The 15,704-nt window shown below is 53.2% G+C and overlaps 1 protein-coding gene and 1 long non-coding RNA gene across 2 annotated transcripts in view; one reads left to right on the forward strand and one right to left on the reverse strand.

The window, feature by feature from the left end:
* Positions 1-15,704, forward strand: part of LOC135562488 (uncharacterized) — a 260,529-nt gene that overhangs the window by 107,271 nt on the left and 137,554 nt on the right. The gene's annotated exons all lie outside the window — the stretch shown is intronic.
* Positions 10,159-15,704, reverse strand: part of slc25a10b (solute carrier family 25 member 10b) — a 41,065-nt gene continuing 35,519 nt past the window's right edge. Inside the window, exon 11 of the mRNA XM_065004921.1 lies at positions 10,159-14,052. Within this exon, the coding sequence (XP_064860993.1) occupies positions 13,951-14,052 (102 nt within the window). The 3' untranslated portion in view covers positions 10,159-13,950. The remainder of the gene's footprint in view (positions 14,053-15,704) is intronic.

Raw genomic sequence — 15,704 nt, forward strand, 5'->3', positions numbered from 1 at the left:
CCAGGAAAATCTGACACGTACGTGCACAGTGTAGGTGTTTAATTGAAAGGGCGACGTGAGGTGGATGAATGGAGGTGTAGAGGGATGAATGGAAGAAAGGAGAGATGAAGGATGTTAGGTGTCTCTTTATTGCTGACTCTGACAGCGTAGTGTATGTGACCCTGAAGGACGTTAGGTGTCTCTTTATTGTTGACTCTGACAGCGTAGTGTATGTGACCCTGAAGGACGTTAGGTGTCTCTTTATTGTTGTCTCTGACAGCGTAGTGTATGTGACCCTGAAGGACGTTAGGTGTCTCTTTATTGTTGACTCTGACAGCGTAGTGTATGTGACCCTGAAGGACGTTAGGTGTCTCTTTATTGTTGTCTCTGACAGCGTAGTGTATGTGACCCTGAAGGTCGTTAGGTGTCTCTTTATTGTTGACTCTGACAGTGTAGAGTGTATGTGACCCTGAACATTGTTTCTGTAGGTGGACGTACACTCAGCTCTCAACACTCCCGTTGGTTTTTCCCATTTTCGTCATACGCTGATTGTTGTCTTTATAGAAACTACATTTATTCTAATGTGTTGGCGTCAGAGAGAGAGAGGAACGAGATAGAGGAAGGAGAGAAAGAGAGAGGAACGAGATAGAGGAAGGAGAGAGAGGAAGGAGAGAGAGAGATAGAGAGAGGAACGAGATAGCACTCGTTAGGTCTGTGTTTCTGGTTCAACGGCTTTCTGATACCTTAAAGAGAACCATATTTCATAGCTCCTCACCAGGCGATGAGTGAAGACGGAGCTTCAGAACTGAAGAGCGCTGCTCACCACGACCAATAGGGGGAGACAGAGTATCAATAAACAGACAGACCCTGGACACATGTCAGCAAGGAGATCCATTACGTCCCCCCCCCACGTCAGCAAGGAGATCCATTACGTCCCCCCCCCCGTCAGCAAGGAGATCCATTACGTCCCCCGTCGTCCAGCAAGGAGATCCATTACGTCCCCCCCCACGTCAGCAAGGAGATCCATTACGTCCCCCCCACGTCAGCAAGGAGATCCATTACGTCCCCCCACGTCAGCAAGGAGATCCATTACGTCCCCCCCACGTCAGCAAGGAGATCCATTACGTCCCCCCACGTCAGCAAGGAGATCCATTACGTCCCCCCCCACGTCAGCAAGGAGATCCATTCGTCCCCCCCCGTCAGCAAGGAGATCCATTACGTCCCCCACGTCAGCAAGGAGATCCATTACGTCCCCCCACGTCAGCAAGGAGATCCATTCGTCCCCCACGTCAGCAAGGAGATCCATTACGTCCCCCCACGTCAGCAAGGAGATCCATTACGTCCCCCCACGTCAGCAAGGAGATCCATTACGTCCCCCCCACGTCAGCAAGGAGATCCATTACGTCCCCCCACGTCAGCAAGGAGATCCATTACGTCCCCCCCCACGTCAGCAAGGAGATCCATTACGTCCCCCACGTCAGCAAGGAGATCCATTACGTCCCCCCACGTCAGCAAGGAGATCCATTACGTCCCCCCACGTCAGCAAGGAGATCCATTACGTCCCCCCACGTCAGCAAGGAGATCCATTACGTCCCCCCACGTCAGCAAGGAGATCCATTACGTCCCCCCAGCAGCAAGGAGATCCATTACGTCCCCCCACGTCAGCAAGGAGATCCATTACGTCCCCCCCTCGTCAGCAAGGAGATCCATTACGTCCCCCCCGCAGCAGGAGATCCATTACGTCCCCCCACGTCAGCAAGGAGATCCATTACGTCCCCCCACGTCAGCAAGGAGATCCATTACGTCCCCCCCACGTCAGCAAGGAGATCCATTACGTCCCCCCCACGCCAGCAAGGAGATCCATTCGCCCCCCACTTCAGCAAGGAGATCCATTACGTCCCCCCACGTCAGCAAGGAGATCCATTACGTCCCCCTTCCACGTCAGCAAGGAGATCCATTACGTCCCCCCACGCCAGCAAGGAGATCCATTACGTCCCCCCCACGTCAGCAAGGAGATCCATTACGTCCCCCCACGTCAGCAAGGAGATCCATTCGTCCCCCCCACGCAGCAAGGAGATCCATTACGTCCCCCACGTCAGCAAGGAGATCCATTACGTCCCCCCCCCCACGTCAGCAAGGAGATCCATTACGTCCCCCCCACGTCAGCAAGGAGATCCATTACGTCCCCCCCACGTCAGCAAGGAGATCCATTACGTCCCCCCCCGTCAGCAAGGAGATCCATTACGTCCCCCGTCAGCAAGGAGATCCATTACGTCCCCCACGCCAGCAAGGAGATCCATTACGATCCCCCCACGCCAGCAAGGAGATCCATTACGTCCCCCCCACGTCAGCAAGGAGATCCATTACGTCCCCCCACGTCAGCAAGGAGATCCATTACGTCCCCCCCGTCAGCAAGGAGATCCATTACGTCCCCCCGTCAGCAAGGAGATCCATTACGCCCCCCACGTCAGCAAGGAGATCCATTACGTCCCCCCACGTCAGCAAGGAGATCCATTACGCCCCCCCCACGCCAGCAAGGAGATCCATTACGTCCCCCCCACGCCAGCAAGGAGATCCATTACGCCCCCCACGTCAGCAAGGAGATCCATTACGCAAGGAGATCCATTACGTCCCCCCCCCACGCCAGCAAGGAGATCCATTACGCCCCCCACGCCAGCAAGGAGATCCATTACGTCCCCCCACGCCAGCAAGGAGATCCATTACGCCCCCCACCCCACGCCAGCAAGGAGATCCATTACGCCCCCCACGTCAGCAAGGAGATCCATTACGTCCCCCACGCCAGCAAGGAGATCCATTACGTCCCCCCACGCCAGCAAGGAGATCCATTACGTCCCCCACGTCAGCAAGGAGATCCATTACGTCCCCCCCACGCCAGCAAGGAGATCCATTACGCCCCCCCACGTCAGCAAGGAGATCCATTACGTCCCCCCACGTCAGCAAGGAGATCCATTACGCCCCCCACGTCAGCAAGGAGATCCATTACGTCCCCCCCACGTCAGCAAGGAGATCCATTACGCCCCCCCCACGTCAGCAAGGAGATCACGCCCCCACGTCAGCAAGGAGATCCATTACGTCCCCCCCACGTCAGCAAGGAGATCCATTACGCCCCCCACGTCAGCAAGGAGATCCATTACGTCCCCCCACGTCAGCAAGGAGATCCATTACGCCCCCCACGTCAGCAAGGAGATCCATTACGCCCCCCCCACGCCAGCAAGGAGATCCATTACGTCCCCCCCCACGTCAGCAAGGAGATCCATTACGTCCCCCCACGTCAGCAAGGAGATCCATTACGTCCCCCCACGCCAGCAAGGAGATCCATTACGCCCCCCACGTCAGCAAGGAGATCCATTACGTCCCCACGCCAGCAAGGAGATCCATTACGTCCCCCACGCCAGCAAGGAGATCCATTAGGTCAGCAAGGAGATCCATTACGTCCCCCACGCCAGCAAGGAGATCCATTACGTCCCCCCCGCCAGCAAGGAGATCCATTACGTCCCCCACGTCAGCAAGGAGATCCATTACGTCCCCCCCACGCCAGCAAGGAGATCCATTACGCCCCCCCCACGTCAGCAAGGAGATCCATTACGCCCCCCCACGCCAGCAAGGAGATCCATTACGTCCCCCACGTCAGCAAGGAGATCCATTACGTCCCCCCGTTCCCCACGTCCCCCCGTCAGCAAGGAGATCCATTACGTCCCCCCACGCCAGCAAGGAGATCCATTACGTCCCCCCACGTCAGCAAGGAGATCCATTACGCCCCCCACGTCAGCAAGGAGATCCATTACGTCCCCCACGCCAGCAAGGAGATCCATTACGCCCCCACGTCAGCAAGGAGATCCATTACGTCCCCCACGCCAGCAAGGAGATCCATTACGCCCCCCCACGCCAGCAAGGAGATCCATTACGTCCCCCCCCACGTCAGCAAGGAGATCCATTACGCCCCCCCACGCAGCAAGGAGATCCATTACGCCCCCCACGTCAGCAAGGAGATCCATTACGTCCCCCACGTCAGCAAGGAGATCCATTACGTCCCCCCCACGCCAGCAAGGAGATCCATTACGTCCCCCCACGCCAGCAAGGAGATCCATTACGTCCCCCCCCACGTCAGCAAGGAGATCCATTACGCCCCCCACGCCAGCAAGGAGATCCATTACGTCCCCCCACGTCAGCAAGGAGATCCATTACGCCCCCCACGCCAGCAAGGAGATCCATTACGCCCCCCCACGCCAGCAAGGAGATCCATTACGCCCCCCCACGCCAGCAAGGAGATCCATTACGCCCCCCCCACGCCAGCAAGGAGATCCATTACGTCCCCCACGTCAGCAAGGAGATCCATTACGTCCCCCCCGCCAGCAAGGAGATCCATTACGCCCCCCACGCCAGCAAGGAGATCCATTACGCCCCCCCACGCCAGCAAGGAGATCCATTACGCCCCCCACGCCAGCAAGGAGATCCATTACGTCCCCCCCACGTCAGCAAGGAGATCCATTACGTCCCCCCCACGTCAGCAAGGAGATCCATTACGTCCCCCCCACGTCCAGCAAGGAGATCCATTACGTCCCCCCACGTCAGCAAGGAGATCCATTACGCCCCCCACGCCAGCAAGGAGATCCATTACGCCCCCCACGCCAGCAAGGAGATCCATTACGCCCCCCCGCGCCAGCAAGGAGATCCATTACGTCCCCCCACGCCAGCAAGGAGATCCATTACGTCCCCCCCACGCCAGCAAGGAGATCCATTACGCCCCCCACGCCAGCAAGGAGATCCATTACGCCCCCCCCACGCCAGCAAGGAGATCCATTACGCCCCCCCCACGCCAGCAAGGAGATCCATTACGCCCCCCACGTCAGCAAGGAGATCCATTACGCCCCCCACGCCAGCAAGGAGATCCATTACGCCCCCCACGCCAGCAAGGAGATCCATTACGCCCCCCCACGCCAGCAAGGAGATCCATTACGCCCCCCCCAGCCCCACGTCAGCAAGGAGATCCATTACGCCCCCCCCCGTCAGCAAGGAGATCCATTACGTCCCCCCACGTCAGCAAGGAGATCCATTACGTCCCCCACGTCATTACGCACGCCAGCAGATCCATTACGCCCCCCACGCCAGCAAGGAGATCCATTACGCCCCCACGCCAGCAAGGAGATCCATTACGTCCCCCACGCCAGCAAGGAGATCCATTACGTCCCCCCCCCCGCCAGCAAGGAGATCCATTACGCCCCCCCACGCCAGCAAGGAGATCCATTACGCCCCCCCACGTCAGCAAGGAGATCCATTACGTCCCCCCCACGTCAGCAAGGAGATCCATTACGTCCCCCCCACGCCAGCAAGGAGATCCATTACGCCCCCCACGCCAGCAAGGAGATCCATTACGTCCCCCCCCACGCCAGCAAGGAGATCCATTACGTCCCCCACGCCAGCAAGGAGATCCATTACGTCCCCCCACGCCAGCAAGGAGATCCATTACGCCCCCCACGTCCAGCAAGGAGATCCATTACGTCCCCCCCCACGCCAGCAAGGAGATCCATTACGCCCCCCACGCCAGCAAGGAGATCCATTACGTCCCCCCACGCCAGCAAGGAGATCCAGATCCATTAAGGAGATCCATTACGTCCCCCCACGCCAGCAAGGAGATCCATTACGCCCCCCCACGTCAGCAAGGAGATCCATTACGCCCCCCCACGCAGCAAGGAGATCCATTACGCCCCCCCCACGCAGCAAGGAGATCCATTACGTCCCCCCACGTCAGCAAGGAGATCCATTACGTCCCCCCACGCCAGCAAGGAGATCCATTACGCCCCCCACGCCAGCAAGGAGATCCATTACGCCCCCCACGTCCAGCAAGGAGATCCATTACGCCCCCCACGCCAGCAAGGAGATCCATTACGCCCCCCACGCCAGCAAGGAGATCCATTACGCCCCCCCACGTCAGCAAGGAGATCCATTACGTCCCCCCGTCAGCAAGGAGAGATCGTCAGCAAGGAGATCCATTACGTCCCCCCACGCCAGCAAGGAGATCCATTACGTCCCCCCCGTCGCAGCAAGGAGATCCATTACGTCCCCCCCACGCCAGCAAGGAGATCCATTACGTCCCCCCACGCCAGCAAGGAGATCCATTACGCCCCCCCCCACGTCAGCAAGGAGATCCATTACGCCCCCCCGCCAGCAAGGAGATCCATTACGCCCCCGTCAAGGAGATCCATTACGTCCCCCCACGTCAGCAAGGAGATCCATTAGTCCCCCCACGCCAGCAAGGAGATCCATTACGCCCCCCACGTCAGCAAGGAGATCCATTACGCCCCCCCCACGCCAGCAAGGAGATCCATTACGCCCCCCACGCCAGCAAGGAGATCCATTACGCCCCCCACGCCAGCAAGGAGATCCATTACGCCCCCCCCGCCAGCAAGGAGATCCATTACGCCCCCCACGTCAGCAAGGAGATCCATTACGTCCCCCCCACGTCAGCAAGGAGATCCATTACGCCCCCCCGCCAGCAAGGAGATCCATTACGCCCCCCACGCCAGCAAGGAGATCCATTACGATCCCCCCCCGCCAGCAAGGAGATCCATTACGCCCCCCCGCCAGCAAGGAGATCCATTACGTCCCCCCCCACGCCAGCAAGGAGATCCATTACGTCCCCCCCCGCCAGCAAGGAGATCCATTACGTCCCCCCCACGCCAGCAAGGAGATCCATTACGCCCCCCCGCAGCAAGGAGATCCATTACGCCCCCGCCCCCCCACGTCAGCAAGGAGATCCATTACGCCCCCACGTCAGCAAGGAGATCCATTACGCCCCCCACGTCAGCAAGGAGATCCATTACGTCCCCCAGATCCATTACGTCCCCCACGCCAGCAAGGAGATCCATTACGTCCCCCACGTCAGCAAGGAGATCCATTACGCCCCCCCACGCCAGCAAGGAGATCCATTACGCCCCCCCACGTCAGCAAGGAGATCCATTACGTCCCCCCACGCCAGCAAGGAGATCCATTACGTCCCCCCCCCGTCAGCAAGGAGATCCATTACGTCCCCCCACGTCAGCAAGGAGATCCATTACGCCCCCCCCAGCAAGGAGATCCATTACGTCCCCCACGTCAGCAAGGAGATCCATTAAGTCGTCCCCCCACGCCAGCAAGAGATCCATTACGTCCCCCACGTCAGCAAGGAGATCCATTACGTCCCCCCACGTCAGCAAGGAGATCCATTACCCCCACGTCAGCAAGGAGATCCATTACGTCCCCCACGCCAGCAAGGAGATCCATTACGTCCCCCCACGTCAGCAAGGAGATCCATTACGTCCCCCACGCCAGCAAGGAGATCCATTCGCCCCCACGCAGCAAGGAGATCCATTACGTCCCCCCACGTCAGCAAGGAGATCCATTACGTCCCCCCGTCAGCAAGGAGATCCATTACGTCCCCCCACGTCAGCAAGGAGATCCATTACGTCCCCCACGCCAGCAAGGAGATCCATTACGTCCCCCCCACGCCAGCAAGGAGATCCATTACGTCCCCCCGTCAGCAAGGAGATCCATTACGTCCCCCCCCCAGCAGCAAGGAGATCCATTACGCCAGCAAGGAGATCCATTACGTCCCCCCACGTCAGCAAGGAGATCCATTACGTCCCCCCCACGTCAGCAAGGAGATCCATTACGTCCCCACGTCCACGCCCCCACGCCAGCAAGGAGATCCATTACGTCCCCCGTCAGCAAGGAGATCCATTACGTCCCCCCACGTCAGCAAGGAGATCCATTACGTCCCCCGTCAGCAAGGAGATCCATTACGTCCCCCCCCACGTCAGCAAGGAGATCCATTACGTCCCCCCCACGCCAGCAAGGAGATCCATTACGTCCCCCCCACGTCAGCAAGGAGATCCATTACGTCCCCCACGTCAGCAAGGAGATCCATTACGTCCCCCCACGTCAGCAAGGAGATCCATTACGTCCCCCCACGTCAGCAAGGAGATCCATTACGTCCCCCACGTCAGCAAGGAGATCCATTACGCCCCCCCCACGTCAGCAAGGAGATCCATTACGTCCCCCACGAGATCCAGCACGTCAGCAAGAGATCCATTACGTCCCCCACGTCAGCAAGGAGATCCATTACGTCCCCCACGTCAGCAAGGAGATCCATTACGCCCCCCCACGTCCAGCAAGGAGATCCATTACGCCCCACGTCAGCAAGGAGATCCATTACGTCCCCCACGTCAGCAAGGAGATCCATTACGCCCCCCCACGTCAGCAAGGAGATCCATTACGCCCCCCCGCCAGCAAGGAGATCCATTACGCCCCCCCACGCCAGCAAGGAGATCCATTACGTCCCCCCCCCCACGTCAGCAAGGAGATCCATTACGTCCCCCCACGTCAGCAAGGAGATCCATTACGCCCCCACGTCAGCAAGGAGATCCATTACGCCCCCCCACGTCAGCAAGGAGATCCATTACGCCCCCCACCATTAGCCCCCCACGGAGATCCATTACGCCCCCCCCGTCAGCAAGGAGATCCATTACGCCCCCCCCACGTCAGCAAGGAGATCCATTACGTCCCCCCACGCCAGCAAGGAGATCCATTCGCCCCCCACGCCAGCAAGGAGATCCATTACGTCCCCCCACGTCAGCAAGGAGATCCATTACGTCCCCCACGTCAGCAAGGAGATCCATTACGCCCCCCACGTCAGCAAGGAGATCCATTACGCCCCCCACGTCAGCAAGGAGATCCATTACGTCAGCAAGGAGATCCCCCCCCCCGCCAGCAAGGAGATCCATTCGTCCCCCCACGTCAGCAAGGAGATCCATTACGTCCCCCCACGTCAGCAAGGAGATCCATTACGTCCCCCCGTCAGCAAGGAGATCCATTACGTCCCCCACGTCAGCAAGGAGATCCATTACGTCCCCCCACGTCAGCAAGGAGATCCATTACGTCCCCCCGCCAGCAAGGAGATCCATTACGTCCCCCCACGTCAGCAAGGAGATCCATTACGTCCCCCACGTCAGCAAGGAGATCCATTACGTCCCCCCCACGTCAGCAAGGAGATCCATTACGTCCCCCCACGTCAGCAAGGAGATCCATTACGTCCCCCCCCACGTCAGCAAGGAGATCCATTACGTCCCCCCACGTCAGCAAGGAGATCCATTACGTCCCCCCCACGCCAGCAAGGAGATCCATTCGTCCCCCCACGTCAGCAAGGAGATCCATTACGTCCCCCACGTCAGCAAGGAGATCCATTACGTCCCCCACGCCAGCAAGGAGATCCATTACGTCCCCCCACGCCAGCAAGGAGATCCATTACGTCCCCCCACGCCAGCAAGGAGATCCATTACGTCCCCCCCACGTCAGCAAGGAGATCCATTACGTCCCCCCCCACGTCAGCAAGGAGATCCATTCGTCCCCCCACGTCAGCAAGGAGATCCATTACGTCCCCCCCACGTCAGCAAGGAGATCCATTACGTCCCCCCACATCAGCAAGGAGATCCATTACGTCCCCCCCCACGTCAGCAAGGAGATCCATTGCGTCCCCCACGTCAGCAAGGAGATCCATTACGTCCCCCCCACGTCAGCAAGGAGATCCATTACGTCCCCCCCCACGTCAGCAAGGAGATCCATTACGTCCCCCCACGTCAGCAAGGAGATCCATTACGTCCCCCCCACGTCAGCAAGGAGATCCATTACGTCCCCCCCCAAGTCAGCAAGGAGATCCATTCGTCCCCCACGTCAGCAAGGAGATCCATTACGTCCCCCGTCAGCAAGGAGATCCATTACGTCCCCCCACGCAGCAAGGAGATCCATTACGCCCCCCCACGTCAGCAAGGAGATCCATTACGTCCCCCCACGTCAGCAAGGAGATCCATTCGTCCCCCCACGTCAGCAAGGAGATCCATTACGTCCCCCCCCACGTCAGCAAGGAGATCCATTACGTCCCCCCACGTCAGCAAGGAGATCCATTACGTCCCCCCACGTCAGCAAGGAGATCCATTACGTCCCCCCACGTCAGCAAGGAGATCCATTACGTCCCCCACGTCAGCAAGGAGATCCATTACGTCCCCCCACGTCAGCAGGGAGATCCATTACGTCCCCCCCCACGTCAGCAAGGAGATCCATTACGTCCCCCCCCACGTCAGCAAGGAGATCCATTACGTCCCCCACCACCACACACCAGAGACAATGACAGTTATTAATTATTAGTATTTTAATTCAAAAAACAATCTACAAAATACAGACCCATACATGTACAGCCGCACAGAGCTGGGTCCTACAATCTCATTTCCATTCCTAGAGATTGTGTGTGTGTGTGTGTGTGCATGTGTACAAGGGGTGGTTCCTAATACCACTCTTTAATAATGGCCCATCAAATACAGTCAAACAATGAACTGAAACACACACTCACAAGCACACGCACACAACCTCACAGTAGGGTTTATGAATGAATCCTCTCTCTCAGTCACACAGAGACATTAAGTGTCTGTTAATAATCATGTTACTCATTCATAATGACCAGTCTCCCAAACACACACAGTACCATGCTGCCCCCTGGAGGCCACAGAGGGAAAGGCATCCTGACTCACTGGAACTCAATGTGGGGGTGTGTCCCCCAAACGGCCCTATTTACATACAGATAACTGCTTAAAGTTACCTGTAGGGTTTGTCTGTTTGTCTTAGATGAGTGCACCTATGTGTGTGTGTGTGTGTTTGAGTGCACCTATGTGTGTGTGTGTGTGTGTGTGTGTGTGTGTGTTTGAGTGCACCTATGTGTGTGTGTGTGTGTTTGAGTGCACCTATGTGTGTGTGTTTGAGTGCACCTGTGTGTGTGTGTTTGAGTGCACCTGTGTGTGTGTGTTTGAGTGCACCTGTGTGTGTGTGTGTGTGTGTGTGTTTGAGTGCACCTGTGTGTGTGTGTGTTTAATAAAGTGCCTTAAAGACAGCAGTTTCATCTAGGTCCCAGTAAACAGTATCTCTCTCTAACTCACAGTATCTCTGATTGATCTCCTGGGTACAACCTATTCACTATACGTCTCTCATCTCTGTCCAGTTATATCTCCTCGTCACATTGTCCTTGGTGGGAATTTCTACCGTTGTCCCTAACCACAGATCTAGGATCAGATCACCTAGCCCCAACAGTAATTTTAACTGGTAGGGGGATGCAACTAATGTCTGACCCAGAATCAGTGCCTAGGGGCAACTTCTTCTGTGTAGTACCTTTGTCTGTAAGCATGTGATGGCTTTATAGCCATGGGGTTATGGCATTAACATGTTATGCAGCATCCCTTAAAGGCAGGAATAGGACCCTATGTCACCCAATGCCACTCACAGATGTCTCCGAGATGATGATGACGTGAGATTCATACGATTCTAGTTATAGCACTGACCTCCTGTTATAGTAATAGGCATCACTTATGAACAGGAATAGCACTGATCTCCTGTCACAGTAATAAGCATCACCTATGAACAGGAATAGCACTGACCTGTCACAGTAATAAGCATCACTTATGAACAGGAATAGCACTGATCTCCTGTCACAGTAATAAGCATCACTTATGAACAGGAATAGCACTGATCTCCTGTCACAGTAATAAGCATCACTTATGAACAGGAATAGCATTGACCTGTCACAGTAATAAGCATCACCTATGAACAGGAATAGCACTGACCTGTCACAGTAATAAGCATCACTTATGAACAGGAATAGCACTGACCTGTCACAGTAATAAGCATCACTTATGAACAGGAATAGCACTGATCTCCTGTCACAGTAATAAGCATCACTTATGAACAGGAATAGCACTGATCTCCTGTCACAGTAATAAGCATCACTTATGAACAGGAATAGCATTGACCTGTCACAGTAATAAGCATCACCTATGAACAGGAATAGCACTGACCTGTCACAGTAATAAGCATCACTTATGAACAGGAATAGCACTGACCTGTCACAGTAATAAGCATCACTTATGAACAGGAATAGCACTGACCTGTCACAGTAATAAGCATCACCTATGAACAGGAATAGCACTGACCTGTCACAGTAATAAGCATCACTTATGAACAGGAATAGCACTGCTCTGTCACAGTAATAAGCATCACTTATGAACAGGAATAGCACTGATCTGTCACAGTAATAAGCATCACCTATGAACAGGAATAGCACTGACCTGTTAGGGTAATAAGCATCACTTATGAACAGGAATAGCACTGACCTGTCACAGTAATAAGCATCAATTATGAACAGGAATAGCACTGACCTGTCACAGTACATGACCATTTGAATAATTTACGCTCTTATCCAGAGCCATTAGGGTTAAGTGTCTTCTTTGCTCGAGGGCACAACAACAGATGTATTACCTAGTCAGCTCGGGGATTCGACACGGCAACCTTTCGGGTTACTGGCCCGACGCTCTTAACCGCGAGGCTACCTGCCGCTGTTACAGTGTTATGAACAGGAAGAGGACCCGTTGTCACCGTCACCCCCCCGATGTGACAGTCTCTGAAATGGTTTCAGTTAGAACCACAATGTGGTAGTGATTTACAGTCATACATAATACATTATAGTAATACACACTACTAAGCTGCTAGTAATACATACTACTACGCTGCTAGTAATACATACTACTACGCTGCTAGTAATACATACTACTACGCTGCTAGTAATACATACTACTACGCTGCTAGTAATACATACTACTACGCTGCTAGTAATACATACTACTACGCTGCTAGTAATACATACTACTATAACTAGTAATACATACTACTATAACTAGTAATACATACTACTATAACTAGTACACTGCTAGTAATACATACTACTACAACACTGCTAGTAATACATACTACTATAACTAGTAATACATACTACTACAACTAGTACTCTGCTAGTAATACATACTACTACAACTAGTACACTGCTAGTAATACATACTACTACAGCTAGTACACTGCCAGTAATACATACTACTACAACTAGTACACTGCTAGTAATACATACTACTATAACTAGTAATACATACTACTACAACTAGTACTCTGCTAGTAATACATACTACTACAACTAGTACACTGCTAGTAATACATACTACTACAGCTAGTACACTGCCAGTAATAGATGAGGACTGGTGTGGTGTGTAATGGAACAGGTTTGGGTGATACATGATGATGATGATGGTGGAAGGCTACAGTATAAACACATTAACACTGTTTAGGGAGTGAACTCAGGTGGCACTATGTTCCCTACGTAGTGTACTACTTCTGACCAGAGCTACATGTTAAGTGCACTACAGATTAAGGGTCATAAGTAATGCACTACATAGGGAATAGTGTATGATTTGAGGCGCAGCCCCCATTGAGAATGGCACTATTGATGATGACAGAGACATGAAGATGATGTCACAGCAAGGTTTGACTGGCGTTGCTATGACAACTCTTCCTGTGGACAAGGCTGTGATGGTGCAGGTGTAGGCAGTTCCTTCATAGTCTTTTCCCCGGGTGATTGGTTGATTTCCAGAGCAGGTGAAAGAGGGCTGGGTAGGAGAGCATAGCAGACATTCCATCCCTACAACCACCTCTCTGTGTGATTGGACAGCTCAGGGCCATGGGGGGGTGTGGCACCGTGGCAGTGACACGGGATTGGTTGATTTCCAGAGCAGGTGAAAGAGGGCTGGGTAGGAGAGCATAGCAGACGTTCCATCCCTACAACCACCTCTCTGTGTGATTGGACAGCTCAGGGCCATGGGGGGGGTGTGGCACCGTGGCAGTGACAGGGGATTGGTTGATTTCCAGAGCAGGTGAAAGAGGGCTGGGTAGGATAGCATAGCAGACGTTCCATCCCTACAACCACCTCTCTGTGTGATTGGACAGCTCAGGGCCATGGGGGGGTGGGGTGGCACTGTGGCAGTGACAGGGGATTGGTTGACGTTTGCAGGGGACAGGGGTTAGAGGGTAAAGGTCGTAGGTCATGGAGCGTGCTCAGGAGATGATGACGATGCCGAAGTTGTTCTTGAGCTGCTCTAGGAAGATGAAGGTGAGCACCGTGTGAGGAATCAGACGGATCCCTGCAGGAACAAGACCCTGCAACCCCATTGGACAGTTAGTTAGCATTCTGACACGTCATTGGACAGTCAGTCAAGACCTATCCAACATTGTTACATGTGATTGAACATTGGGCACTTAGTCAAGACCCTGACACGGGATTGGACAGTTGATCTACATGCTGACGTGATTGGACAGTACATTAAGACCTTGCAATGCAATTGGGCAGTTAGTCAAGACCTTTACACAGGGATGGACAGTTGATTACAACCTTGCAATCCCATTGGACAGGCTTGGACCATATGTTTAGGCCCTGACACTGGATGGGACAGTCAGCCAATACCCTTCCATCTGATTTGGTAAATTACTCAAGACCCTGATGTGTAAATTAAGACCTTTACCCAGGATTCACATTAGCCTTCATATATATATATATATATATGTTAAGGTAAGGCCCAGCCTTCATATATATGTTAAGGTAAGACCCAGCCTTCATATATATGTTAAGGTAAGACCCAGCCTTCATATATATGTTAAGGTAAGACCCAGCCTTCATATATACGTTAAGGTACGACCCAGCCTTCATATATACGTTAAGGTACGACCCAGCCTACATATATACGTTAAGGTAAGACTCAGCCTTCATATATATGTTAAGGTAAGACCCAGCCTTCATATATATGTTAAGGTAAGACCCAGCCTTCATATATATGTTAAGGTACGACCCAGCCTTCATATATATGTTAAGGTAAGACTCAGCCTTCATATATATGTTAAGGTAAGGCCCAGCCTTCATATACACGTTAAGGTACGACCCAGCCTTCATATATATGTTAAGGTAAGACCCAGCCTTCATATACACGTTAAGGTACGACCCAGCCTTCATATATATGTTAAGGTAAGACCCAGCCTTCATATACATGTTAAGACCCAGCCTTCATATATATGTTAAGGTAAGACCCAGCCTTCATATATATGTTAAGGTAAGACCCAGCCTTCATATATATATTAAGGTAAGGCCCAGCCTTGATATATACATTAAGGTAAGACCCATCCTTCATATATATATTAAGGTAAGACCCAGCCTTGATATATACGTTAAGGTAAGACCCATCCTTCATATACATGTTAAGGTAAGACCCAGCCTTCATATTCATGTTAAGACCCAGCCTTCATATATATGTTAAGGTAAGACCCAGCCTTCATATACATGTTAAGACCCAGCCTTCATATATATGTTAAGGTAAGACTCAGCCTTCATATATATGTTAAGGAAAGACCCAGCCTTCATATATACATTAAGGTAAGACCCATCCTTCATATACATGTTAAGGTAAGACCCAGCCTTCATATACATGTTAAGACCCAGCCTTCATATATATGTTAAGGAAAGACCTAGCCTTCATATATATGTTAAGGTAAGACCCATCCTTCATATATATGTTAAGGTAAGACCCATCCTTCATATATATGTTAAGGTAAGACCCATCCTTCATATATATGTTAAGGTAAGACCCATCCTTCATATATATGTTAAGGTAAGACCCAGCCTTCATATATATGTTATGTTAAGACCCAGCCTTCATATATATGTTAAGGTGAGACCCAGCCTTCATATACATGTTAAGGTAAGACCCAGCCTTCATATATATGTTAAGGTGAGACCCAGCCTTCATATATATGTTAAGGTA

The sequence above is a fragment of the Oncorhynchus nerka genome, linkage group LG19, assembly GCF_034236695.1.
Source record: "Oncorhynchus nerka isolate Pitt River linkage group LG19, Oner_Uvic_2.0, whole genome shotgun sequence".
NCBI classification, from domain to species: Eukaryota; Metazoa; Chordata; class Actinopteri; order Salmoniformes; family Salmonidae; genus Oncorhynchus; species Oncorhynchus nerka.